The sequence below is a fragment of the Mus musculus genome, chromosome 18, assembly GCF_000001635.26.
Source record: "Mus musculus strain C57BL/6J chromosome 18, GRCm38.p6 C57BL/6J".
In the NCBI taxonomy this organism is placed as follows: Eukaryota; Metazoa; Chordata; class Mammalia; order Rodentia; family Muridae; genus Mus; species Mus musculus.
Window position 1 is genome coordinate 38,184,474 of NC_000084.6, and position 27,588 is coordinate 38,212,061.

The 27,588-nt window shown below is 54.4% G+C and overlaps 1 protein-coding gene and 1 long non-coding RNA gene across 8 annotated transcripts; one reads left to right on the plus strand and one right to left on the minus strand.

Moving 5' to 3' along the window:
• Nucleotides 1-1,440: 1,440 nt before the first annotated feature.
• On the minus strand, nt 1,441-27,575 carry Pcdh1 (protocadherin 1). Of its 7 annotated transcripts, XM_006526324.4 has the most exons (6): nt 25,209-25,712; nt 18,271-19,133; nt 12,860-15,055; nt 7,579-7,798; nt 6,588-6,626; nt 1,441-5,469 (listed from the first exon to the last, which is right to left on the minus strand). In XM_006526324.4, the coding sequence occupies exons 1-5, from the start codon at nt 25,246-25,248 to the stop codon at nt 6,601-6,603; spliced, it is 3,345 nt and encodes a 1,114-aa protein (XP_006526387.1). In that variant the 5' UTR covers nt 25,249-25,712; the 3' UTR covers nt 1,441-5,469; nt 6,588-6,600. The 7 variants fall into 7 exon arrangements, with proteins under 7 accessions (XP_006526387.1, XP_006526384.1, XP_006526383.1 ...); XM_006526321.4 differs by lacking the exons at nt 6,588-6,626; nt 25,209-25,712 and adding an exon at nt 27,316-27,575; XM_006526320.4 differs by lacking the exon at nt 6,588-6,626 and having other exon boundaries at nt 25,209-25,708.
• On the plus strand, nt 6,276-8,505 carry Gm52328. Its single transcript, XR_003952559.1, has 2 exons — nt 6,276-6,431; nt 7,343-8,505. It is a non-coding gene; the product is annotated as a predicted gene, 52328 (long non-coding RNA).
• Nucleotides 27,576-27,588: the final 13 nt, after the last annotated feature.

Here is a 27,588-nt window from a genome sequence, read left to right on the forward strand (position 1 = left end):
GGGAGAGGCCCAGGAAATGTTTGTAGAATTAGTAAGTGAACCCGGGTCAGGATTCTGGTACCCAGATGGCCACTCCCCATCTCCTTCAACTTCCTTGACTATTGACATCTTCCCCCCTTGGCTTGGTCTTAACTGGAGGGCCTCCCCATCCTCCACTGTCTCATCAAATCAGGGTGGGAAGGGCATGGACCCTCCACACTGCCTCCTCATCCAATGAGCTCTGAAGACTGGAGGAACCATCACTATGGCTACTGGTAGAGTGGCCTGTAAGTGTGTACCTGGGGTACAGCAGGACTGACTCTGCTTGCAGTAGAGACTCCCTGGCTTGCCAGGGAGCTGACCTAATCCTGTGGACTCAAGGCTGCCAAGAACTCTGCTTCCCGCATCTCTTCTCCCACTTCTACCAATGTGCCACACTTAGGGGTGCACCATCCAGCTGTGTCTTCATGACATCCTCTCTCGCTTCCTCCCATCCACCCTCATCTTTCAATACGCGGCTAACTACTGGTCATTTCAAAAGTACCAGAGACCTGGAGAGTCTAAACTCCATCATACCGCACATGTAGGAATGGATTTAAGGGGAGCCAGCAACCGAGGTCCTCCCCCGTTCCCCCCACCCCGACCCCCTGCCGTCCCCTAGTCAATCCGGGTTTACACCATGGCTCATCCAGGATTAGTCTCTGTGCTCGGCTAATCCCAGTGGCTGGCTGGACCCAGAGTCCGAGGCCCAGAACGCACAGGCCCCGCAGGGAGCGCGTAGGCGGAGCGGAAACAAGCCGGGCTAGGAGAGGAGGCGCGTCCGCGAAGGCGGGGCCGGGAACTGGCCGATCAAGTATCAGTTCTTCGACCTCTCTCGAGCCCGTGTTTACCCGGGAGCTGGACAGAGGAGGCCAGGCCGCTCCATTATGGAAAGGGGAGGAGAACGCAGTCGGAGCCCAGGACAGAGACCTTGTCAGTCCCCTTCCCCAAAATCAACTTCCAACCCTCGTTCTTGAGCGTGGGAGGAAGCGCCAGACACACAGATGCTTCCCGCCCCCCAACCCCCATATCCAGTTCCGCAATGCCTACTCATTGCCAAAGGAGCGGGAAGTGAAACACCAGGGAACGACACAAGGGCCCCAGTTCCCACCCTCAAATCCCTGTAGGACTCCCCACTGAAGAAGGTAATTCAGCACCGTCCTCCCAGAGAGGCCCTCCGTCCCTGACCTGCACCTGAGCTCGGGGCGGATGGAGTGCTGGAACAGACAGACATCACTTTAAGGTGCACAAACCAGGTGGTGTCTCTTACCCTCCGCCCCCTGCCTTCAACCCCGGAGGGCACCATTGATCCCAGTGTGGGTCTCTCTCAACTCGTCCCCCTAGCCCAAGGCATCCACCCAAGAATAGCTCTATATTCTCCCAGGGCTGTAGACCCGAGGGACTGGAAGAAGCGGAGTGGGGTCCGGTTTTCACACTTTTATTGTAAAGCTCGGGAATAATTACACGGGTCTTTCATTGACAGCTCAGCAAACAAACCGGAAACGAACCGAACCGGAGGGGGGGTAGGGGCGGTGCCTGCGCATGCTCGCGGCGAGGGGAGGGAGGTCAGAGAAAGAGAAAGACAGAAAAGACAGAAATCGTTACAAATCAACGGGATTGTGCTCGCAGCGCCGGGGGTGGGGATGGTGTGGGGGCGGGGCCCTTCCCGGGAGGAGCGAGGCGGTGGGAAGTGGCACGAACTGAGAGAAACACGACCCCGAAGTGGGCACCCGACGCGCCCAGACCCCCCCTCCCCAACCCTCCCACCCGACACACGAGAGAGACACGGCCCCCCTCCCCACTCAGATAACCCGAGGAGACACAGTCTCCCCTCCCCATGGGCAGACATACCCGCCCTGAAACCCCCTTGGGCGAGACGCCCCCCTCTCCCAGAGAAGTCTCACAAGGAGATGCTCCTAAGAGACTTTCTCATGGTCAACACAAGCCCTCCCAACACTGGAGACAGCCCCCACCTAGGGAAGAAATGGCTCCAGGGGGCCGCGCTCTGGAGAGAGTGGTATCCTAGAGCCCCTAGGAGAAAAGACAATTCAGAGATGCTCAGCCTCATTCCAAGTGCTGCAGGGCAGACACTCCCATCGGAGAGATGGGGGTCAGAGACTTCTCTTCCAGAGAGCTTCAGAGACAACTCTTGCCTGGAAAGAGAGCCGGCCCAAGACTGACTTGTCTTAGGTACTCCCAGGAACCCTGGGAGGCAAACAGGCTCCCCAGAGAGCCTGGGTAGGGAAGGGAGACATGTTCCCATGGTCCCCGGTGGGAAACCATGTCCCCAGAGACTCCCAAGGGGAGACATAAGGAGTAGGGAGGTTCCCCCAGGTTCAGGATGCCTAGAAACAGCTCCCCTCCTGATGTGAGAGATGCTTCTTCAGGGACCCTGGGAAATATGTCCCCACATACCCTTCCCCTACTAACAGACATGCTCTGAAGTAGAGAGATGGGGACCAACTTGGTCCCCTCTAGGAAGACACTGACTGGGTCAGGCTGGGTTTGAGGGGGGGGTCTCCTCTGGCCAAATGTCGCCTATTGGTACATAAAACTGTACGCGACACAAGGCATCGGGGAGGGGTCTCACAGACCTAGGACCAACAAAGCTAGTCCCTAGTGCTGTCTGTCACCCACCCCCTGCCCACCTTTGGTTTCACCTCTTGAGTGCCCAGGTGGTGACAGACTCAGTGCCCTTACCCCAACCAGGGGGTCAGGGCCCTGCCTTTGCCTCTGGAAGGACTTCTGCTCTGTGCTTCTGAGCCCTCCCAGCCATCTAGGCTACCCCCTTCCTTCTGGCTTCTCCATTGTGCAAAATGTTCCTCTGCCCTCCTGCTCAGTGCTCAGGAGTCCCCAAGGCCAGGTCAGGGTACCCAAGCCACCAAGAGCTCCCAGAGGGAGTCTACTGACCCCAGGGATGCCTTTTGGCTGGATTACCCTCTCCATTGAGCAGATGGGCCTCATACAATCTATTTGTCCAGATCCTAGCCTTCAGGACCCAGGACAGCCCTCCAGGCCACTGCCCCACTAGCCGGGCACCTCATGCTACCAGCTCTGCCACTATTGCACCTGCCCCTTATGTGCAGGGGAAAGGGGCTGTGTCTTTAACAAGCCCCTGGCCCACTTTCTGAGCCTCCCCCAGGGATGGGAGCCTTTGGCCAACCCCTAGACCTGGCTGTTGTCACCTTAGCCACCCTACCCACTGCCCTCCATAGAAGGGCTGTAGAAGTCAGGGCCACCACCCTAACAGTGCACCCCTTCCCAGCACTGTTACCCCAAACACAAATAGGGGTAAGGAGGCAGAGAACAGGGTGATTCTACAGCCCCTGGCTTTTCTGGGGGTGGGAGTGGGGTCTCTGGGGTTACAGGAGTCAAGACTCCAGCAGCACAGCTCCCAAAGGCACCAGACAACCCAGCAGCCTGTCTGCCCCTTCCACAGTGGGCCACTCTCCCCAAGCTTAGACTAAGTCAAGTGGGAGCCATACCCTGAGTCTCCAGCCTCCCAGCCTGGGCCCTTAGGGAGCTGGAGAGGTAGGGGCCAAGGCAGTGGGGGCTTCTGGAAGGAAGAGAGGCTGAGGCTATGAGATGGCCACAGTGGGAGATGGGGGCACTCTGCAGGATGCCCCTCACACCTTGGCCCCCCAAGGTGAAGAAACACCCCCACCTCATCATGGCTGACTGGGCTTCTCTGCCCCCTAACCTCTCCACCCCCTCCCCATGGGACCCCTGACCCTGATGAAGGGAAGCCCAACTGGAAGAAGGGGCCTGGAGCCCAGGGTGCCCTGAGGCAGCCCTTCCCACCCCCTGAGATCAAGGCAATGGTGGTTTTACAGGCTGACGGGTCAGTCATGGCAGGGGCTGGGGGTTGGAGGGCAGGGAGGAGGCAAGGTCACTCCATACAGGAGACAAGGTCCCCCCACACAGGAGGCAGCAACCAGCCACCTCCTGAGCAAACTTTCCTGCTCCCAACGTACCCAACCAGGCCAGAGGCACAGTCATCCCATCCCTGTCCAGCTGCGCCCCCCACAGCCTCAGGGCCCCTCTTGTGATGCTCATCTGGGTGTGGGAGGCCAGTCTGAGCGGGGATCCCCCCCCAGGGCACAGCGCAACAGTTCCAAAAAAATAGAGATTTGTATTTTTTTAAGAAAAAAAATTAAATAAAAGCCCAGCTCTGCTGATAGGCGAATGTTACCCCTGTCCCCACCCCCACCCACCCTTTGTTTCCTTGGCCTGCACCCCCATCCCACCAAGGCCCCAGGGGTATTTACAACATGGAACAATAGAGGCCTGGGGGGGGGCACTGCGGCAGGGAGGAGGGGCACAGGGCAGGTCCCCCTCAGAGGGGCCCCCCAAGACAACACAACATCAACAAGAAAAGTTGCAAATCAGGCAGAAATGGGGGACATCATTCCAAGGTCCTTATATACAGACACCGCAAGACCAGCAGGGAAAGGGGGTGCCCAGGTGGGATCAGGCATGAGCCTGTGACAGGCAGGTGGGCCAGCCCAGGAGCAGTACCGGAAGAGGCCTTCGCAGCACTCTCACCCCAATCCCCACCCCACCTTTGGTAACAACAGCCCTTCAGAGAGCCCCTGGTGGTGGAAAGTTTCCTTTGAGCATTCCCAGGGACTAAGTCCCCTAGTTTACCCAGCTGCAAGGCTACACTGCCCTGGTCAGCCATGCAGGAAACAATGAGTTAAAGTGTGCTGCCCACTCTTGACTCCACCATCTGCCCAAAGTAAGGGGGTGCTCCCTAGAAGTAGATGGAAGGGAGCCCAGTCATTGCAGAGGAGCCCTCAAGGGCATCCGCTGGGTGGAGCCCCATAGAGGGGGAAGAAGGGGCTCCTTGGAGCTAAGGGGTAGGAATAGGGGAAGGGACTTGGACCCTGCGTGGGGGCAAGGGCCAACGTGGTCTTGAAGCCAGTACTCCCGCCGATCGGGCCCTGGCCACAGAGTCCACGCCGGAGGGAAGGAAGGAGTGGGGCCCTGGAATAGACCCGGTTGGGAGCTGGCCGGCGACTGGGGGAGGGGTGGCCGCCGGCCAGAAGGGGGCTCACAGGTAGATCTCACGCTTGGCGGCGGTCTGGGCAGATGCCGGTGTGGCTGTGGGTGGGAAGTCCGAGGTCTGGGTCAAGGGAATTTCCTCCAAGGTGGCCGAGTCCTTGCAGGAGTCATGGCTACTGTGGGAGAAGGCACTGTAGGAGGGCAGGAGGCGCACGGGGGCCGTTTTGGTGTTCCGGTCTTCCGGGGGGCTGGGGCTTCCGGCGCCCGCAGGCTCCTGCCCTCCTCGGTCCTGGTAAGGCACGAAGGTGGAGAGTTTGAGGGCGCTGCTCTTGGTCCGGCGGCTGGGAGACGACTGGCCAGGCATCCAGCATGTGTCAGAGTGACCAAACTCGCTGCACTCCCGGGTACATGTGCCCGTCATGGCGACGTCGGGCAAAGGGCGGAGGTCTGCAGAAGAGCAGGAACAGCCATTAGGGATGGCACCCTCAAAAATCTCTGCTCTATGGCCTCTCCTTAGCATACACATTCTGCTTCTGACCTGAGGTGCGAGCTCAGAAGCACACGCCCCTCAGGCAAGCACAGCCTTCCTTACCCACCTGTGGCCCGCTGTCACTATTCTGCTGCCCTCTAGGACAGTCCCCCCCCAACTCCCTAAAGTAGGTGCAGTTCTTTCAGCTTCACTCCCCAGCACTCTTCTCTCTCACACACCGAATCTGCCTTCAGACAGGTGCGCAAACAGCTCACCTACAAACCCTCACCTGTCTCCAGACAGGTTCAATCATGGAATTCCACCTTCAGATGGGGCTGAGGAAACCCCGTTGTCATTTAGAGCCCCTCCCCCGCCCCTACACATACACACATAGAGTCGTGGTTATACAAATCTACTCCATCAGACACCTGTCCCCAGACAAAGACTGCACATACCTTCCAAGTACCCTCAAGCCTTACATGCTCCCAGCTTCCTAACAACCCCTCCCCACCCGAGCAGAGCAATGTTTCACTTTAAAGCCAAGGGGAGAAGGGGAGGAGACGAGCATCTATGTGGGCTGGTCACACATAAGCACACACACACACAGACACACAACAACAAGCATACTCATGCAGCCCCTGCCCACCTCACACCAGCCCCTCACCAGCCACCACCCTGGCCTTGCCCCCAGCTCCCTGCCCAGAACACCCACGGGAACAGGAGTTGGCCGCCTGACATCAGCAGTAGCCAGTGTGGTTGCTGGGCAGCGAGAGTCTCCATGGGAACGGCTGGGCCATGAGCACTTCCTGTCACAGCTGCCCCTGGGCCGCCCTCACTCGGGGACAGCACCAGGCGGTGACCCCCCTCAGGGACATGACTGAGAAGCTCTGCCCTAGGGCAGGGGCTCACCCACCCTAGCTTGGCCTCCTGCCAGTGTAAGGTGAGGAGGGGCTAGTCTTGTTGTTAACCCTCAAAGTGCCAAAGCTCTGGAGTTCAGGCTTGGGGGACCCCCGTATGGCACAGAGCACTGGGTGGGCGGGGCTGGGTGCTGGGGCGAGTCCCCTAGACCCCAGACCCCAGAGCAGCTCCCACCTACCTGGCACTCTGCCTCAGGGCCTGCTCCGGCCAGCCGGCTCTGCGCGGGCACAAAAAGGACGAGACTGGTATGAGGTCACGCATGGAGTGGCAGGAGAGGGGGCAGAGGGTGCTCTGGGCCCAGGGCCTGAGAGGTTAGAGCCCTATGACTCAGGGTGAAGTCTGGCACTTCTCATCTTTTGGGAGGAGGGAGACTTTGGACTGAAAGAGGTCTGAGACCCAAGGACAGCTCTAAGACGGTCTTTCTATCCCAAGGGCTGGCTTATTTAGAATCCCCACCACAGGCTGCCACGGAAACCTGCACACACACACACACACACACACACACACACACACACACACACACACATACACACACACACACTCTCAGCATCGGCACCCTCTCACCATCCTTTCCCACACTCACCTCTCCTCCAGCTCCTCCCTTCAAACTCCTCCTAGACAGGCCCACCCTCCCAGACTCCCCCCAACCCCTCTTCCTTAACCAAACCTTCTCCCGCTCTTCTCCTAGGGGAGGGGGAGAGTTTATTCTTCTCTGAGTTCCTCAGAGCATCCGGTGTGCAATCATGAGAACTTCACGCTCTCATGTCAAATCCTCTCACTTATTTGGGGACCACCATCTCCCTTCCAGCCTCCTTGCCATTATCTGAGCCTCCTGGTCGCCATTCTCAGGAACCCTGTGGCCAGGAAGGCTGTGTAAGGCAATGGCTGAACCCAAAGGCCCCAGAGTCAGACTTAGATATAAATCCCTTTCAGGTCTGTCACTGTCCAGATGTGTAACTTTGTTTCCCAGACAGACAGACCGACAGACCGTAAGGTGAGTTCTCAGGTAAGGAGTAAACAAACAGCAGACATATATCTTAAAGTCTGGTGCTTGCTACCGGACATACAGACAGCGCTCAAGACATCATGGCGGATTGTTTTAAAGCATCGTCACCCCTCTTGGTTTTTTACTCATTCCTGGGGTGCCTCAGCCTGCTGAAGCTCCTCACCATTCTCGGGGTGCTCCATTTCACCTATGCTGCCGTCAGGGGTGGTACGCTCATAGTGGTCCTCAGGAAGAGCCAGGGGACCAAGCCGGGGGCCGGAGGATGACTTGCTAGAGGGTGTTTCCGATTCCTCCAGGCCACTGTCATAATAACTGTGCTGTGATGGATCCTGCAGCTCCTGGGCCTGACTGGTGGCCGAGAAGGTGACACGGCGGTGAGGTAACTGTAGGGAGAGAGAGTGTCACTCTTGGCTGGCTAGCCTCCTCCATGGGGCCCAGCACCACACCAGTCCCCAAGCCCAACAGGACCCTCCCAGGCCACAGCAGCAGCCAAGAGGAGGCCCGGCCCCTTAGTACAGCATAGGCCCCAGAAAGCACAACCTCTAGCAGAGATGCCTCGCAATTGAAGGCTAGCTCCCAGTACAGCCAAGTCCACACACTCAAAAGTCCCAACACAGCATAGGTTCCCACGGTTATCACCGTCCCCAGACCGCCATCCCCAATCGTAAACCATTTCAGCACAGCTCTTCTGGCCCTAGCCAAGCTTCCCGATACAGGCATGGCCTCCCTTGCCTTTCCAGAAGAAGTGCCAGGAGAGAGTAGAGCCGAAGAGCAGAACAGCACAGACTCAGCCAAGTCCAAATGCCAGCCTGGCCTCTAAACACCAGCGTGGGCCTCAAGCATCTCAAACAGCATCCTGAAAGCAGAGGACTCCTAATTCCCAGAGAGCTCCTCTGCACAGAGGAGTCTAAGTGTACCTTCTAGGCTTGAGCTCCTCACCGGTCTCACTGCTCTGAGACTTGCCATTGCCTCCATCCAAAAGGGACCAACCTCTTGCATCTTGCTCCTCAGACCACGTCTGTAGTGCTGAGGCCTCAAAGAGCCCCATCCTACTGAGCCCTCAGCCACCCTAATACATCCCTTCATAGAGGCCCAGGTGTGGGAGCAGATGGGGAGAGGAGAGGGGACCTGGTAAGAAGTCAGACCTGTGGGGTCAGAGAACAGAATTGGAACCTCTCGGTAGGTACTCCATGTCAGGAAAGTGGCTTTAGAGGGCAAGACCCTGCCTGGTAGAACATGTGACACCCATCAAGGAATTGGGAAGGCTCTTCTCCATGGAGACACCTTTAGGAAATGAAAAGACTTAGGAGGGACCTCCTGCTCTGTGGAACCAGACAAATGGAGATTGGGTGCTGGCATTGGGAGAACAGAATGGTGACAGGCTGTTTTCTGCCAGTAAGTCCTGTCTGCCTGCCACGGGTTAATGATCAGACCAGGAGCCTGGCAACCTCAGCCTGGCACTTGGCATAGCCATCAAGCCACCCACCTGGGACCTCCATTGGTTTTTCTTGCCAATCAGAAATTAGGAGTTGGGGAGGGCACAGATCCTGGGCCCCTAGAGGCCAGAGGAGCAACAAGGCCCAGGTCCTGTTGATGAGTCAACAGGCTAATCCTTCAGGACAGAAGCGCCTTGTCTCAGATCGGTGACCCTTTCATAAGAGGTCAAGGAAATATTCAAAAGAGATGATCTGGAGTCTGTAAGCCCACACTCTCACTCCCCAGCCCTTCTAGAACCCCCTATTAATGTCTGGGGTTTGGGGTCAGAGTTGGGGGGTCTCAGGACAAGGAGCTTTGCAGTAATAGGAAGGCGGTCCACTGCTACCTTAACATTTCCAAGAACCCAAATGATGCAAGGTCTGGGTAAGGAACAAGGTCTCTAAAAACTGACCTGCACCTTTGGGGCTAGCAGATTTTACAGGAGCAAGGACCACCTGGCATTGGGATAAACAGGCTTGGGGACGGTCCTCAAAGGCACAGGGCAGCCCTTCTTTGAAGAACCCAGTAATCAAATCCTTCGGTCCTGTATGTGGGCAAGTCCCTTGCCCTTGTCCCTGGGCTTTTCCCAGGGTTTTGTTTGTTTGTTTGTTTGGTTTGGTTTTTTTCCAGTGAAAAGTTGGGTGGTTATTCTCAACCTTAACTGCTCAGGCAATTCCTAAAAGACCAGGTCCCAATCAATCCATCTCCAGTCCTGAAGTTCCTGAGACCTTGCTAAGCATTTCACGGACTACCTGCCTCGACAGACCCTCCCCATCCAACATGTCTGAAATGAAATTATTTTTCATCGATTGTCTTTCACACAGGCAGTGAGCTCATTACCGTCCCGTCACCCACACTCTGAAAGCTGATACCCACCCGGGGAATCCTGGGAGTTTCTCCCTCATCCGCAACCCCACTCCCTAGCAATTCAGATCTTGGCTGTTACTGGCCCTTTCTCCTTAAATTCAGCCAAACCCATCCACCCGCCATTCTCACTGTCATTGTAGTGCTCCAATGCTTCCCCCCATTCCCACCCCACCCCCAATACAAATGGGGATTGAGCTAAGGCTTTACACAGGTTAAGCAGGGCAGTGCTCTTTCTAAACTTCACTTCCTCCAGGAAACAGATGAAAGGGACTTTTCTTCTTGAGTGACATTTAGCAAGGTGTCCAGGCTCACTATACTCTCTCCTATACCCCCCACTCCAACCAAAATGGTCCCCTTCCACCCTGGTCATACTCTACCCTAGTTCAAGAGCTGCTCACACAGTGACCCTAGGCAAGGGAACTCTTCTGCCCAAATCCTACCCACCACTGACAAGCTGGCTCTGGGCTCCTATTCTCCCAGAAGCCCATTCCTAGTTCCCCCATATTATATCCTAGAAGTGGGAGGAGGCATTAAAGTCAAACAAATGTGGGAGCTCAGTTATACAAGTTTAACAAGTTCAGCCTTTGTTACAGGGTTTTGCAGTACCTTTTATAGGCTAATATGATAGCTAGTCTCTTGCTAACTTAATCATGAAATCATCTTTTAATTGTATAGTAGATAATGGCAGACTCTGGAAATCAGACTCCCTGATGCTATGTGCTTAAATTCTGACTCCATCAATGGCTGGTTTTCACTTATGTGAAATAACTATAATAAACTGGCCCGTGTCACAAAGTTACGAGCACCGAGTGAATTCACATATGGTACCTTACACCTATCGAGGCTTCCCGAAATGGGAAAGAATAGCAGTAATACAAATTCCACAGAATCGTATGTGGTAGCGTGAGTTCATTCCAGCTCTAGGAAGGCAAAGGCAGTGGATCTCTCTGAGTTCGAGCCAGCCAGGTATACATAGCAAGCTCCAGGCCGGCCATTCAAGGCTACATAATGAGACCTTGTCTGAGAGAGAGAGAGAGAGAGAGAGAGAGAGAGAGAGAGAGAAAGGAGAAAAAAAGAAAGCTAAAATATGTCTGCATTACACATAGGGAAAAGCATCCTATGTCCCTTCTCACTTGGCACTTAAGATTCATTTCACTTGGCAACCATTTTTTCATCAAAGCCGAGTACCATGCAGAGCCTGCGGTAGAAACTTTGCCTATCTGCTCGGATGATGACAACAGGTAGTTTGGGTTGGTGATACTCAAAGGCTGGGAGGAGGTATTCAGTATGGTCCCATGGATGGGTTGAGTCGGTGCCCAGTGAGGGACAAGCCTTCAGACCTTGGAGGAATAAAGGGATCAGCAAACTGGAAGGAAAGGAAGAAGCAATGGTTGCCAGGCAGAAATGGAAGAGAAAGAGTTGAGAGTTTCTGGAGGTCACCTGACAGAGCCTGACTTCTTAGGAGAAAGAAGTCGTAACTAGATATGACCTCCCCACGACCTGCTCCTCCAAATTGTTCAGATTGTCTTTTCACTTTGGGGGTACCCCAGGGCTTTGGGGAGTTTATAGATGGAACAAAAAAGGAAGCTGGCACCTTGGTCCTCCTGGGAGTGTCTCAAGCCTCTTTGGTCACCATGGAGATAAGTTGCCTCTGGCCTCAGAGACTCCACCAGGGCAGGAGGCCCCTCACCCACAACGCAACTTCCCTCAAGCACAACCAGAGACAGGGAAGACCCAGGAGAGCAAGAAGTGAGAGACGGAGGGAGAGAGAGAGCTAGCTGGCAGTCCTGGCTAGGGTAAGGAGGTGAAGGAAGGGAAGGGAGGTGGCTTTGGACAGGAGGCAGAGCTGGGACACCTCATCCTATGACAATGGCTCACTCAAGGGTACAAAGTAGGTCTCTGCAGTGTTGGAGAAGCACCTGCCTCTCCCAGGGCCCTCCCTCTCTGGAGCCCAGGCTGGTGATCTTGGCGAGACAAAGGGCAGGGCCAGCTAATTGCGGAGTTGTTGGTGTGATAAAGAGGCTGGGAAAGGGACTTGGGGGAAGATCTTGCCCTGAGGGAAGGTGGATGGTGTAATGAAAAGGTTCTCTGGCTTCACCTGGGGCAGGAAGGCAGACTGCCACCCCACACAGGTGCTCTGGTGTCTCTCAGAAGCTACTCCATGTAGGCAGATGGGAAAAACACTGTCTTGGACCAGGGAGACAGCCTCTCACAAACATGGGCTGAGGAAGCATGCTACCATACTGCTCTGTTTGAAAGTTGGAACTTCCAGACATGGAAATGGGTGTTGAGGTAGGCAGAGGATGACATGCTAAGACAGGGCTCGAATAGAATAGGCAGGTCTAGGGAGCAGGGAGGGATAAAGGGTAGACATGGTGAAATCAAGGCAGGATTTGAGAACAAAGCTACTTCCAGTCTCTCTCGCTGCTTCTCTCAGTTCCGAGAAAATAAGAAACCAAAACTCCAAAAATAGAGAACTTTATTATAAGGCCACATGAATAGGGCTGGGGTAGGGGATGTGGGGCCAGCCCCCAGGGCCTGGGGATGAGGAAGAAGTTAATACACAGTACATATAGAAGGCACAAGTGGGGAGGTGCCCCCCTCCCCAGTAGAGTCCCCACCCAGATTCTAGGTCTTCCGTGTCCTCTCCAAAGAAGCACCTATATAGCTGGTCTCCAATAGAGACCCAGGTTTGGAGTAGTCTTCTCCCACATCCGCCTGTGCCCTTCTGTCTCCAAACCTATTTACCTGTCCATTAGCTCCACCTGAAAGACCCAGTAGCTAGTTCAGCATCCTGAGATCTGATAAGGCACATGCTTCTCCCTCATGGGGAGGGGAGACATGAGGAAGCCTCCCTATCAGTTTCTACTCAGCCTAAGCCTCCATATTGGGCAAGGCAGCAGGGTTCTTAGTTGAGGCCTCAGTACCCTGAGCTCAGTGTTCCCACCTCCCACAGTTACCTCAGGAGGCTCCCTCATGATCTAGTCGATCATGGCGGGTAAGACACACCTGCTCTATCATTCCCACACCTCGGTCCAGATGGCCCCGTGGTAGGGGTGGGGTGGGGGCTGGGGCGTGCTAAGCCGAAAGGGCTGGCCTACCTGCTTGCTGGGGTATTTGGGGGGGTTGGTGCGATAGCTGTAGTCGGAGTACTGCTCGGAGCCCGTGGACGTGGTGTCCCCAGTGCCCACAAATGTGTTTGCAGGCGGCAGGTCCTGCACCACCTGGTGCTTCTTGGAGGCCGAGGGTGACTGGGGTTGCAGCTGGATAGAAGGCAGTGGGGAGTTGGAGCGGTAATGGCGGCCCAAGTCGGGGCTGCCTGGTGGGTAGTTGAGGGGCAGGTGGATTCGGGGACTGTCTCCAGGGGCATCGCTCATTAGGTTGAACTTGAGGGACTTCTGCAGCCCGGTGTCATCTTCATCCTCCACTGGCTTCACAGGTTTCGGTGACTTGCTTTTCTTCCCTTTGCTCTTGCTTCCCTTAGCAGCTTTGCCGCTAGGCTTGGGGGCATACAGGTCCTTAGTCTCCTTCTTACCAGCCTGGTAGCCGCTCTTGGCCTCCCGCTGCCGGCAGTAGCGCACTAGTACTGCCAGGGCTATGAGTAAGGCGACGGCCACCACACCGGCTACAACCCCAAAGAGAATGTTGCCACGCTGCTTGGAACGCTCGTATTCCGGATCCCCAGCGATGTCAATATCCAGGGGCGTGTCCAGGCTATGGACGAGGAGGGTCTCTAGCAGCGTGCGGTTGGCTAAGGTCTCGTTGACGTAAAGGTGGACTAAGGCTGTGCCGTAGCGAGGGGGCTTGCCACGGTCACTGACCTTCACCACGAGGCGGTGTAACCCGTGGTGGCGCCGTTCAATTTCTTTTTCCAGCGTGATGGCTCCCGAATGTGATCCAATCTGGAAGAGCCCATAAGGGTTGCCGCCAGCGATGCTATAGGTCAGCTCAGCATTGATACCAGAGTCAATGTCCTCCGCTGTCACCTGGCTGACTGTCTCACCAAGACGTGTCTGCGGGGTCAGCAGTCGGTGAGATGTGTTGGAGGGGGCGGTGATAAAGGGTGCATTGTCATTCTCATCCAGCACATTGATGGTGACACCAACATAAGCCGAACGAGGTGGGACTCCGCCATCTACGGCCTTCAGTTGGAAGGTGTAGGTACTCTGTTGCTCCCGATCGAAGCTCAAACTGGATAAGATGGTGCCTGTGCCATTCTGGATAACAAAGTCACCATTGTCCTGCTCTACCGAGAGCTGCACCCGGGCATTCTCCCCTTTGTCTCCGTCAATGACAGTCACCATACCCACTGGACTCAGCGCTGGCATATTCTCCATCACTGAGAAGTTGTAGCCACTCAGCATAAATTTGGGGTCATTGTCATTACAGTCGAGCACATTGACGAGGACTGTGGCTGTGCCCTGAAGGCTGGGACTGCCCCTGTCGGCCGCAACCACCTTCAGCTCATAGCTGTCTCTCTGTTCCCGATCCAGTGATGTCTTCACCCGGATCTCTCCATTCTCGGGTGAGATAGTGAAGAGCCCTTGGGCAGCTGGCTCAGGTTCCAGCGAGTATACTAGCTCTGCGTTAGAGCCAGAGTCAGCATCACTGGCCGTGACCTCGGCCACCACTTCACCAGGCTTGTTGTTTTCTGGGAAGGCAACTTCAGTGATGCTCTGGGTGAAGACGGGGGCGTTGTCATTGACGTCTACCACCTGCACCTTGAGGGAGTTGGTGCTAGAGAGTGGAGGGTTGCCGGAATCCACAGCCACGATCTCGATGGTATAGTCTTTGACTTTCTCATAGTCGAGAGGGGTGGTGGTCTGCAGGAAATACTTTTTCTTGCTGTCGCTGCCTGTCTCGCTGGCCTGGCGTAGCTGGAAGGGCACATCGCCTGCTACGACACAGGTGACGGCTGCGTTCTCTCCCTCGTCTCGATCAGACACCTGCACCAAGGCCACGGCGGTCTCCTCAGCCACGTCCTCTGATATGTTAGCCATTCCGTCTTGATGAGTCACCAGCCCTATGCCTCGGATCTCGATGGTCGGGGCATTGTCGTTCATGTCTTTCACAGTCACAACTACCTGGGCACGGGCACTCTTGGGGGTGGCGCCTCGGTCCTTGGCGAGCACTGAGAAACGCAGAGTGCTTAAATCCTCTCGGTCCACGGGGCCCTGGACGGTGATAAGTCCAGTGTTTCGGTCTAGTCGCAAAAGGCGCCTGACAACCTCAGGTGCCTGGTGGAACGTGTAGTCAATCTCCGCATTGGCACCTTGGTCTGAGTCGTTAGCTTTCACCTACAGGAAACAGGGGCAGGTTAGTAAGCTAGGATCCCCGTGGTGCTAATGTCCTTTCCCACAAGCACATCAATGATGCTAACTTAGCACCCTTTCCATAAGCGGCACATGGTACAGTCTTCCCCCTAGGCCTGGCACTACAGTAGACACCGCTAACCTATTTTCCTAAGAGCCCAGATGCAGCTTGCAAATCCTTCTTAGAGCTGCTGCATCACCAGGACTGGGCAGAATTTTACTCTACTTTTCATTTGAACCAGTCCACCTAAGCACAGAGACGAGCTAACAAGCATTCTGGATAAATGAACTGTCCCTCCCCACAGCCTTCCAAATGGATGAGAAAGGGTTTAAGCAGTAGAGATGGTTGGCATGCATGCACCTATGTGCATACCTGGTATGCAGGCATGTGACATACATACACACAGACTGTAAGCTGTGATTTTATCTGAGTTTGAGAAGATGTGTTTGTTCATGTGTGTGCTTGCATCAATGGAGACCCCCATGCCCAGCTAGAGGCCCCAGGTGAGGGGCTTTCTATTGAAGGCAGCCAGGTAGAGATACGGGTCAGAAAAAGCCCAGCAGGCCCAACCCAGCCACTGCTGTCAAACTGGGGAAACCTGTTTCTGCAGCTCCTTAACTGTTGTCTGCTGCTGGCAAGGCACCAGTGGAGGAATCCGGCCTGAGCCTGAGGCCAGAGGGAGGGGTTGGTGCAGGCCACAGAGCCTGCTGGCAGCAGGCTGGGCTTCCAGCACCAAACAATGAACTGCCTGTCCCTTTGCAGTGGGCACGCCCTCCTACGCCAAGGCCGCCCTGCACTGGGACCCAGTCTATACAAACATGGGTGGTAATGGGGCAACAGAAGCCAGGTGGGAATGGCCATACAGTACCGACTGGTGAGGGGTTGGTTAGAGGTAGTTACATCCAAACAAAATGTAATGAAGTGTGTGTATGTGTGTGTGTATGTGTGTGTGTCAGGAGAGAGGGTGGGAAGGAGGAGTAGGCATAACTTGGCAGAGCCTCTAAGGAGCAAAATGAAAGCCTTGAGTTCAAATCCCAGTTCTACTGCTTTCCAATTAATTATATGGCTTTGGGCCAATTACTTAATCTTCCCAAGCCTCACTCTACCAATACATAAAATGGGGAAGAATAATAGAACGTATTTCATTAGATTGTGATGAAGGTTAAATGGGATAATATAAATACCTAATACTGTCTCGACCATGGCACGTGTGCTGAATTGCTCTTTCCTTTTGATCTGTCTGTCAATCATTCATTCATTCATTTACCCAGCCATCTGTTTCTAAGGAATCCAGCTACACAGTGAGGACTATACCCAGAGGCCCACCTCATACCACTGTTGGGCTTCTGTCCTTCTGAGGGAACTCCATCCATTCTTGTCAAGGCTTTTCTACAGGGGAGACTCCTGGTCGAGGGCTCCCAGCCACCTTTGGTGTCCTTTTGAACCTCTTCCCCCCTCCGCCTCCCAAAGCAGGGTTTCTCTGTATAGCCCTGGCTGTCCTGGAACTCACTCTGTAGACCAGGCTGGCCTCAAACTCAGAGATCCACCTGCCTCTGCCTCCCAAGTGCTGGAATTAAAGGTGTGCATCACCTCTGACCCTTCACACCTTTGCAGGCAAATCTCTAGCTTTTGTCCTACCAACCTCACCGTGTCCATCACTAGTTCTCTGGTGGTGATGGACAGCTCTCCTATGGCCTCCCAGTCTCTAGACTGGTCACCTCAGTTCTTAGCTATCTCCTTCCCCGCACTGCTCATCTTTGTTTCTATCTGTGACTCCCAGTGTTCCACTCCTGCTTTGTTCTAACTCTACTTCCTTCCTAGCCACTCTCCAGGACTTGTATTTCTGGCATCACCTCACTGAGAAGATGTAAAGACAGAGTACAGGACATAAGCTAAGGTAGGCTCTGACCTCAGGCAAGTTTAGAAATCTCTAAGGGCTCAGTTTCCTATCCATAAAATGGGGATAATGCTCGCTTACCTTGTACTACAAGGATTAAATTATATAATACACATAGTGCATTTAGAACAGCGCCTGGCACCTAAGCTATTATTATTCACCACTCTGAATGGCTGTCTTTCTATTCTTTCTCAGCCTCATTTCTATATTCTCGTCCACCAGTCTCTAGACAAGATAAAAAACCCCACCCACTCACTTCAGTTCCCGGACCCAGAATGAAGGGTCTCTCAGGTTGGGTAACGGTGTCCACACCAGCTGATCTCTCTTTGGTTAGCTCACTTCACGGACAGAGATAGCTTCAGCCCATGGGGAAGGAGAAAGAAGATGGGGCTGGCAGGAGGCCAAGGGCTGAGATGACAGCGGGAGATACACCCACCCGTCTGCAGGGACGCTTCTCTGCTCCTTCCCAGGCCCCAGCCCCACCAAGCTGCTGCCTAGCCCCTGGGGCTGTTCCCATGAAGAAGGGCGCCGAGAACTTTTAAAGAGTTGCTGGCCCCCCTGCAACCATCTTAAACACCACATACCAATGGCACCCCATGGCTGGGGAAGGAGTCTATGAGATTTGTCAAAAGCAGGGACCCTCCTGGCTGACACAATCTCAGGACTTTGTTGGACAGGGGCCACAATGAGGTGCCTTCAGCTGAAGTAAAAAATCTCACCAGCTAAGGGGACCTGCCCTTGGGTAGGAGGATGGATACTCCCAATGCAGGAGAGGATCTACTGCATGAAAGATGCATTCCTTGATCCAGACTGGGCTAAGGAGAGGCCACTCCCTGAGCTTGGAGCATTTTCACTTCCCAGAAGTTTTCTTAAATTGAGACGACAGGGAGGTATGAAGGTACTGAGATGATCTGTCAATGTCATCTAAGTAGTTTGACAGTGGAAGAAAGTACCACTTGTAGCCGGGCAGTGGTGGCAGTTGGGAGGCTGAGGCAGGCAGATTTCTGAGCTCGAGGCCAGCCTGGTCTACAAAGTTGAGTTCCAGGACAGCCAGGGCTACAGAGAGAAACCCTGTCTAGAAAAACCAAAACCAACCAAACAAAAAAGTACCCCTTGTTGGGGTGGAGGAGAGGAAGCAGGTGGGAAATCCTGCTTTGGCTGGGGCTGGGGAGATGGATCGGCAAACACTACAGCATTCTGTTTTGTTATTTCCCTAAGTGAAGGAACCTTACACCTGCTTTTGGCAGATCTCATCTCTAAAGGTGGCTCACCCCAACAGGTTAGATGGAGTGGGCCTCTCACCTGGATGACCGAGTGGCCAATGGGACTGTTCTCAGACAGCTCGGCTTCGTAGGTAGGCCGCTCGAATTTGGGGGCGTTGTCGTTTGTATCAAGCACAGTGACACGAAGCAGGGCGCTGCTGGCACGTGGAGGATTGCCTCCATCCTGTACCTTGATGGTGAGGTCGTAGGAGTCCCAGCGTTCACGGTCCAGGTTGCCCATGACAATGAGCTGTGGCTGCTTCTCCTCCTGGTCCTCGGCTACCTGTAGTCCAAATAGCTCCTGGGCCTCAGGCCCAGCCTGCAGCTCATAGGATGCTACGCCATTGGGGCCGGCGTCACGGTCTGTGGCCAGTGGGATGGGGAAGAGCGAGCCGATGTTGGTGTTCTCAGGGATGGCCAGGGTAATGACTGGCGAGGCAAAGTTCGGCGTGTTGTCATTGATGTCTTGCACCTCTATCTGGCCCTCTAGCAGCCGGGGGCTGCCGTTCTGCACGAGGTCCGTGATTGACACCTCAAACTCCAGGATACAGGGATTCCCAGGGATCTGGTTCTGGCATTCACGGAGCCCCTCTCGATCAATGGAGGTCTCTGTGGTGAAAATGTCTCCAGTCTTGCCATCCACTCGAAGATACGGAGCACCTACCTCTAGTTTATACAGATGACCCACGTCTGGTAAACCGTAGTCGGCAGCAAGGCTCCCAATAAGGGTGTTGGGCGGCTGTTCCTCTGGCACCTTGTATACTACCTGGGTGGTATGGCTGGCAGATGGAGCCAATAGGAGCAGCAGTGCCAGCAGTAAGGGGGGCAGCAGCAACCGCTGCCCCCCAGGCCCTGGGCTGGGCCTCAGAGGCCCCATCCTGGCAGGCTCCAGAATCAGGAGAACTACAAGAAGACACAAAGTAGAGGCCATCAGCTATGGAGAAGAAACTGACTCGGAAGGCTGTCAGAGCCACCTCCCACTCTCCCTCTCCCACTGATACACCATTCTCCCACAAGGAGAGTCAATCCTAGCCCCAAACTGTGATTCCAGAACCCAGAGCCTCACCCACAGTGGGGTGCAGCAGCTGTGTACGACCCAGCTGGAGACGTTGATAAAGCGACAGGCAGGTCTATAGCAGCTCCTGCCTGGGGCACGCCCTTCCCCAGCTGACGTTCCCTGGGTACCGCCCCCCATCCGCTTTCAGCTGTAAGCTTTGCACAACGCCTCCTTCTCACCAACATCTTGCCTTAGTCACCCATGGTAATTACCCTGATACTAAGATAGGGAGCAAAACCAAGTGGAAGGTTAGGCCTGGGACATCTCCAGTTGGAGCACTCCGCCCCACATCTATAGTACCAAGCAGCGTGCATTCACACCCCCCCCCCCAGACACCCAGGACCCTGAGAGTCATTCCCATGCGTCCCACTCATGCTAGCTGGAGGAAGAGGGGTTCATCTCTCATTCGTGTGTATTGGGTATCATATCCCAAATCCTCCATTTTTGACAAACAGTATCCACAATACCCAGCGTTTTCCAGTCCCACAATTGAATGCCAGTATCTTGTGAAAATGGCTAGTGGCAGGGTCTCGGAGATGGCTCAGTGGGTAAAGGTACCTGCTGCCAAGCCTGAAGACCTTTGTTCAGTCCCTAGGACCCATATCAGAAGGAGAGAACTGGCTCTTGTAAATTATCCTCTGACACCCCCCAAATGTTTTCTGTGACATGCACTCCCCACCCCCAGAATAAATAAATATAAAAAAAAATTAAAAAGAAAATGCTAAAGTTGAATAGGTGTTAGTCCTCCCTGACTTCCCCACAAATGTGCCTCCACACACACACACACACACACACACACACACACACACACACACGGTTCCCAGCATTCCTTGCTGCCTGTTGCCAATGGGTAGGTGTGTGGAAGGAGTGGTGGAGGTCAAGATTGGAGTTAGGAGTGACTGACCCTCAACTTGGCATTGGGAGCTGCCCTGGCCTGTCCTCAGCAAGAGAGAACCCAGCAGGTCTAACTAGGCCAGAGCTTCGATGACACCATCAGCCCTTCCCTGGTCCACCCCCTCTGCTCTCCAGATGATCATCTGCTTCCTGGTTTATTTTAATTTTTCCCCAGTGCTGAGAATTGAGCACCGGGCATTGCACATGTTAGACAAATGGTCTACCACTGAGCCACATTCCTAGACCTTGTCTTTATTTAGACAAAGTCTCACTAGGTATCCCAGGCTATCCTTGAACTCCTGACTCAGCTTTCAGGATGCTGGGATTACAGATGTGTGCCGTCACACCTGGCTCTGGCTCCTGTTTGACCCTTATCCCTGCAGATATCCAGAACCTACTCATTCCTTCCCCGCCTCTAACTAGTCCAGTGTATCTCATACCCTCCTCTCTGCCACCCTCAGAGCCTTCCAGGAAGGGCTGTGCTGTGAACATTCTAGACTACAAGTTGCACCACCATGACCACAACAGCTGCCTCTTTCATCACCCTGTTCTGAGGCTGTCCACCTGCCCGTGTTATCAGACCTGTCAGTACAGTCCCAGTCATTGGTTTCTCATCACCCCCCAAAACCCTCAACCATGGTGAACCCTTCCTCTATTCAAATCCCAAGTCTCTGCCCAGCATTTCTGTAAGGAGGGAGGAGGCCTCATGCTCCATTTGTCTTCCCCATCCCTTTAATTTCTCTCCCAGGCCTGACACTGCTAATGCCCATCCCACTGCAGACAGGTTCTACCTCCTCCTGCAAGCCTACAGTGCCTTCCCAAGCCTCTCCAACCCACAGTGACCTCTCCTCCTCCAACTCACAGCCACTTATTGTCTACTCCAATCCTAAGGCAATGAATCACTGGGCTGCCCCGGACACCGCCCGGCCCTGTTTGTTCAGCAATAGTATTGGACACCTATTCTTGTGTTCTCTGTCTCCCCAGGAAGAAGATGCCAGACATTCATTCCAAAGGGGCAAGAGTTCACAGTCTCACTCATACCCCCCCCCCCCCACACACACACACTGACCCACTGCCGAACCTGGGTAAAAGTGGGTATATGCTAGGTGCTCATTCACATACTCAGCACGTGCATATGAGTCACTTAAAATGTGCTAGGCTGTGTCCTGGGCCCTAGAGCACAGCACTAAAGACTGGGCCCATCTGCTGTGACACTGGCTCTAGCCCAGTGACTGTCAGTCTGCCGAGTTACCTCTGTGTACCCATTTGGCATATGTAAGACAGAACCTGGGGTGTGACTTCAGCCCCAACTGGGTGTGTGACTTCAGCTCCAGCTACCTACTTCCTGGAGCAAACAATTCAAGGCCTCGATTTTTTTCATCTGTCAAATGGAGACGATACCACATATTTCCCAGTGGGTTTGAGTTCATGTAGGCTAAATGTAACGATGTAAGCACTCAACAAATGGTCTTTTCTTTTAAAGCACTTAGCACATTTGTATTTACTGGCCTATTTGGAAAATTGGCCAATGTTTATCTTTCCTTTAGGACTATGAGGAGAGAGCATTTCTTGAGGCAGGGTCTCACACACTGTGACCCAGGTCATCCTGGAATTCAGGACATGTAGTCTAGGCTGGCCTTACTCTGGAGCCTCTTGAGAGTGGAGATTACAATTATAACCCTCTGATTGTTTACTGTGTCATCTAACATTGGACCCGACACACAGTAGGGCTGAAGTAAACGATTCTCGTGTGGCAGGGGTTATTTTAGTTCCCTGGGTTTAGCTTGTGATGGCCTTGGTCAACGGCTGACTCACTTGCCTACTTGGCAATTCCCTAGGAATCCACTGGGGTAAGAGGCAACTCTGTAGTAGATGCTCAGCAACTATTCGCCAAATGCACAGATTCTCTGCACAACTCAAGCACTTCACCTTCCTTGGGGAGCCTTCTGCAACTATAGACCCCTCCTGAACCTGTGAGACCATTACCATTTAAGTGTACAAGCCTCTCCACAGCTCACTCTCTCAAGGAGGAGGAATATCGTGCTACTCCAGAACATATCTCCAGAGGACTGTCCAAAAAAGCTTCCTCGTTTATGTCCCCCACCCCCAGATCAAGAATTGGGTTTCGGAGGTCACACCGCCTTGGAGAACTAACTACACAGCATCACCAAGTAGGATTTTTCTAGAAAAATGTCTGTTCACAAAACTAGGCGGCAAATTGAAGGGTCTGTGGTCTGATGAAGCCAGGGTGATTTTGATTTATGGCCACTTTGATAGCTAAATACTATGCCTCTCACTTGGGGCTCTTTTCCTATCTTGGAATCACAACCTGAGACACAAACCCCTTAGTCTTCCCAGGGCCACTTCTCTTTAAGACCTTACTTTGCCTCTAGCCAGCTACAGTCCAGAAAGGCTTTCTATTGGGGAAGGCCCATTCCAAGGAAGTTCTGGGGATGGGGTGTAAAAAGAGGGTGACCCAGGATGGGGACAAGAGTTGAGGAGGGTTTGTGTCCTTGAAGTTCTTGGAGAGTTCTTCCAAAATAGGGATTATCTGGCCCTACCCTTAGGAATTTTGATTGGAAGGTGAGATCTGGAGAACCTCCTAAGCAATTCTAATACAAAGGTCTGGGAAAACAACCTTGAGAGACACTAGTTGAAAAAGAGCTTAAGCCATGCACACTATATATCATCACTTATGTCAACGTCACCACCACCACTACCAACACCCACCCTCCAACAAAGTAAGGCTCTACTAGTGCACTGCTAAACATTTTAGTGAATCCTCTGTCATTTGAAATTGATATTACTTATTATTATAGCACCCTCCCCAAATATTTTCCTTTTTTTCTGTTTTTCAAGACAAGGTTTGTCTCTATAGCCCTAGCTCTCCTGGAACTCAATCTGTAGACCAGGCTGGCCGTAACTCAGAGATTCATCTGCCTCTGTCTCCTGAGTGCTGGGCTTAAAGGAGTGCCCACCATGCTCCATCCAGACTCAAAACTATGTTAAAACACTCTGGGTCACAAACGGTATGAAAAGGCGGGATCTATGAAAGAGTGTCTCTTCCCATCTTAAAGAGTGGATTTGGGAAGACTCAACAGAAACCTGAAGCTGAAGTATGGCATTCCCTACACTTATTACCTCTCACTCAACCCTGGATTGCTAACCTGGCCTGACCAGGAGGGAACCTAAGCTCCCAGCCATTTGCAGCTGTAGAGTCACGTGGCCTGCCAGGAAGGGCTGGGAGAAGCAAAGCAGTAAAGAGGCCTTTCCACATCCCTACCCCCAACACCACTGAACTTTGTCCCAGGCGGTTGGTGGAGGGTCATTAGTCTCTGGCGGCGGCCTTTGAAGCGATTAGTACCTTATCTGCCTGGGAGGCCTTCCTAGGGAAGGGTGCCTCTCCACCCAGTGACATGGGTGCCCAAGACCCTGACAAGACAGGCCCTAAGTAGAGAAAGGCACTCTGACCCATCCAGCCCCATCAGGATGGAGGAGCCAAAAAAACCATAAGAGGTGTGCGAGTGAGGGACAAGGGAACAAGAGTCCAGAAAGGCCAAAGGAAACCCCATCTTATGTCAACATCGGAGACACGTGAGGCATGAGGACAGGTTGAGGGTTCACTTGGAACCTTGGGAGCAAGGTTCACTTCTTGCTGGATGCTGTGAGGCGAGCTTTTCACTGTTCAGTGAGTAGGTCAGCTCTGAAGCCCCTGACCTCTCACACCTACTCCAGCACCATTATACAACAGTCGCTAGTGCTTCGAGCTCAGAACACCAAAGCACAAAGGGAGCATCTGAGAGCCTGGGCGGGAGGGTGAGGAAGCCGAGCCGCATGGGGTGGAGCCGCTCAGGGGCTTCCCACAGCGAGCAGTACTGTTCCTCTTCCCTATCTCCCAGAACCGGCTATTAGCCTCTGCAGGCTTCCATGCACCTGCATTCTTGAACCAGATTGCTGAGTTCAAACCCTCACCCCAACACTTCTCCAGTTGTGTGACCTTATTTCCGTATTATCAAATGTGGGTGGGAAGGACCTGTCTCTTGGGCAAGCAAGCCCACTCAGTGAATAAAGGGGCTGGTCCCAAGTCTGATGACCCATAGTTTAATTCCTGAGGCCTACAGAGTGGAAGGAGAAAACTGACCACTGAAAGTCATTTTCTGACCTCCAAATATATGTGTGTGTGCGCATATAGATAAATTAGATAAATAAAGGTAATACATTTTTTAAAAATCTGCCTCTTGAAGTTATTTGAGAGAACTAAATGAGATCAGATACACTGCAAGACAGATTAGATATTTAAGTCTTCCAACTCTATGAAAGAGCATTTTACTCCACCACCCGGCACATAGTAGGTGCTCTCTGGCTCAATGAATCAATGAACGAATATGCTAGCCTATGAAAAAAAAGATAGTGTGTGTTCTACTACTGCACCCACAATAGGCGCTGGGAAACAGTACAATACATTGTTGAACAAAATCCATCTCTGCAACACCAACTACCTTTGTTCCTCGCAGGGGCACCTCTCACCCCACAACAGAAACGGAACTCGGATTCCCTCTTAGCTCCTCCCCACCCATGCAGGCCCCATTCCACAGTGTCTCTTGCCCAGCTCTCAGCAGAAGTCCCCAGAGCTGGGAGATAGATACTCCTTTATAGCTAGTGCCTTCTAATATGGAACTAGAGATGGTAGGAGAGGAGGCTAGATGAGGCTGCTCTAGAGCCCCGACCCTGTTCCCCCTACCCTATTTTTCCTCCTTTCTGAGGTTTCTTAGATTCTCTCCTGGAATCCATCCTCTGCCCTCGCCCAGTTATTACAGGTTCCAACACCACCGCGGACCCCCCTACTCAAGAAAGTAGCACCCAGGTGCTCTCACACACTAGACCTCTAAGGCTGCCACAAATACCTTCTGGGTTGTCCAGGACCAGGTAGCTCGTGAGGGCTGACCGAGAGCAGGTGCTGGAAGAAACGCTGCACCTTCCAGCTCTAAGTCCTGGGTTTAACCAGCAAGAGCAGCCCTAGTCCTCACCTTCTCGGTCAGTGAGCGCTCTCCGCACACACCCAAGCATGCCCGAGCGCCTCCTCCCACAGGAGGCCTAGTGTGTGCGCCTGTGTGTTTGTGTGTAGTGGGAGGCGACGACCGCTCCTAAGGTTTTGGTCGCTGTCCCCGCCCCCACCAGGGTGACGCCTGGCCTCCTGGAGCCCAAGGTGAGACTAGGTGAGGCGCAGTATAGTAAGAACTCTCTTAGGCCAGGAGGCCACTTGCGTCCCTCGCCTTCAGGACCGCCGCGGGGAATCCCTCCTCTCCCGCATCTCCGGCCTCCGCCTAGGTCCCCGAGAAGCCGGCGCCGGCGGGAGCAGCGCAGCGGGCGCCGGGAGGGGGGCAGGGAGGAAGCCGGCGCCGGAATCACAAAGCCGCGAGCCTGGCCGGGCGGGGACATTCTCATAAAACCGATCCTCTCAAGGCGACAGAGACAGGGTACTTGCTCTGCACTCAGTCCTCGATGGCCTCAGCGTCACTCGTTTTCCCTGCTAGAGCAATAGTTACCCTCACTGTTGGGGAAACTGAGGCCAGAAGCCTCAACTACCAGAGAGTGGCCGAAGGAAGGAACGAGAGTCCAGTTCGCCTACCAGTTTTTCTTCTGCGCATGCTGAGGTCTCCATTCTAGCCCCGAGGCTTTGTGGGCACACCAGACTGGCCTACAACCCGGCCCCGGTAGAGGGGCACCCAGGTGTGCGGGACTTAGGTGTGCTAGGGACCCAGGTGGCTCGGAGGAAGCAGCTAAATGGTCCGAAAAAGGTCTCAAACACCTTCTCTAGTATTGTGCAAAGGGATCTAGGGCCACACAGCTCCAGGGTGGCGGCATGGCGCGGCCTGTCAGGTCCAGCTTGTTCCCGGAATACCCAGCCGGTCAGGGCCCGGAGTGGAAGTGGGGGGAGGTGTCGCCGAGAAGCCGGTCTGGCCGGCCCGGGGTCTCCGGTTGTGCCGAGAATTACAATAACAAAGTCCCGATTGAGGTGACAAGGCTCTGGATGCTCTCTAGGAGAACCTGGAGGCTTCTCCCGAGGGAATCTGGCCAGGGAGAGTGGAGTGTGGTGTGTGTGTGCGCGTGTGTATGTGTGTGTGTGCGCGCGCTGCGGAGTGTAATGTGACACTGTTGGTGTAAGGTGTGTGTGACAACCAGTGTTAAGATGCTTGAAGCAGTGGATTCTGTTTGTGAGGCGCTGCTGTAGGTTCCTCTCTGCTAGGGTGTGTGCTATCAAGGCGTGTTATGAGGCACTGGATTGTATATGTGTGGGTGCAGTAGAGAGGGGCAAGCAAGACCTGTGCTGTATATCTATGTCCTGGCCAAGGAGTGGGCAACCATTTATGTTAGGGTGCGTTCCTTCAGCGGTATGTGTAGGGAGCTAGGTTTTGAGCGTTCATCTGGCGAACCGAGGCAGTTACATTCGTACAGGAAGGCACGAGGTTGTGTTTGTGTGTCTGGCATTGCTCAGTATCACACCCGATTGTGTTGTAGCTATCTATGGCCACGGCTTGTGTGTGCCCGCTGCTGATCGTGCAGGCGCCGAAGCAGCTTCTGAGCTGGTGACTGTGCCCCAGTGGGCGCTGGTGTGCGGGAGGTATGTCTGTGCTCACATATGTACGGGTGAATGTATGTGTGTATGTGTCTGTGATGTGGCTCTTCCAAGTGTCCGCGACGAGCTGGAAGCGCCTGAGTGAGCTGAGCAAATCGCCCAACAAGTGTGTGTGTCGTGGATAACGTTCCTAGCTTCCCTGGTCCTCCGGCAGCCCCCGGCTGAGCTGAGGGCCTTGCGCTTTCCCGAAACCTTCTCCATTCCGCGCGCTCCTGGAGTCTCTCATCCCCGCGGCTTGGAGCGCGCCCGGGTGCGGACGCCGGGGCTGGGGTCCAACTCGGCACCCCCTCCCTTCTCTCGGCTTCTCGCAGTGGACCTTGGAGGCCAGGGAGCCCCAGCCGCAACCCCCCACTCGGTGTCCCAGCGGCCTCCGCCTCAGTCCCGGCGCGCTGGGCATCGACTGGGCCCCGGTCTCCTCGCTCCACCGAGCGCCCCTCCCTCAGCTCCCGCCGGCCATGGCCGCTCTGGGCCCCGAGCCGCCACCGCTAGATCCTTACCCGCCTCGGGGCAGCACCGGTCGCCCGCCCCGCTGTCCGTGAGCCGCCGTCGGCCCCGGCGCGGGCTGCGGCTCTACACGGCTGGGGCTGGCGCTGCGGTTCAGGCTCCGGCTCCGGCTGGCTGTGGGCGCAGCAGCCCGGCGGCTTCGCGTCCTCGCCGCGCTCCCGCTCCGCTAGTGTGTGAGGCGGCAGCGGCGGCGGCGACGGCGGCGGAGCCAGCAGAGAGCGGAGCGCACAGCCGGCCCGCCCCCTCCCTCCCCCTCCCTCCCGGCC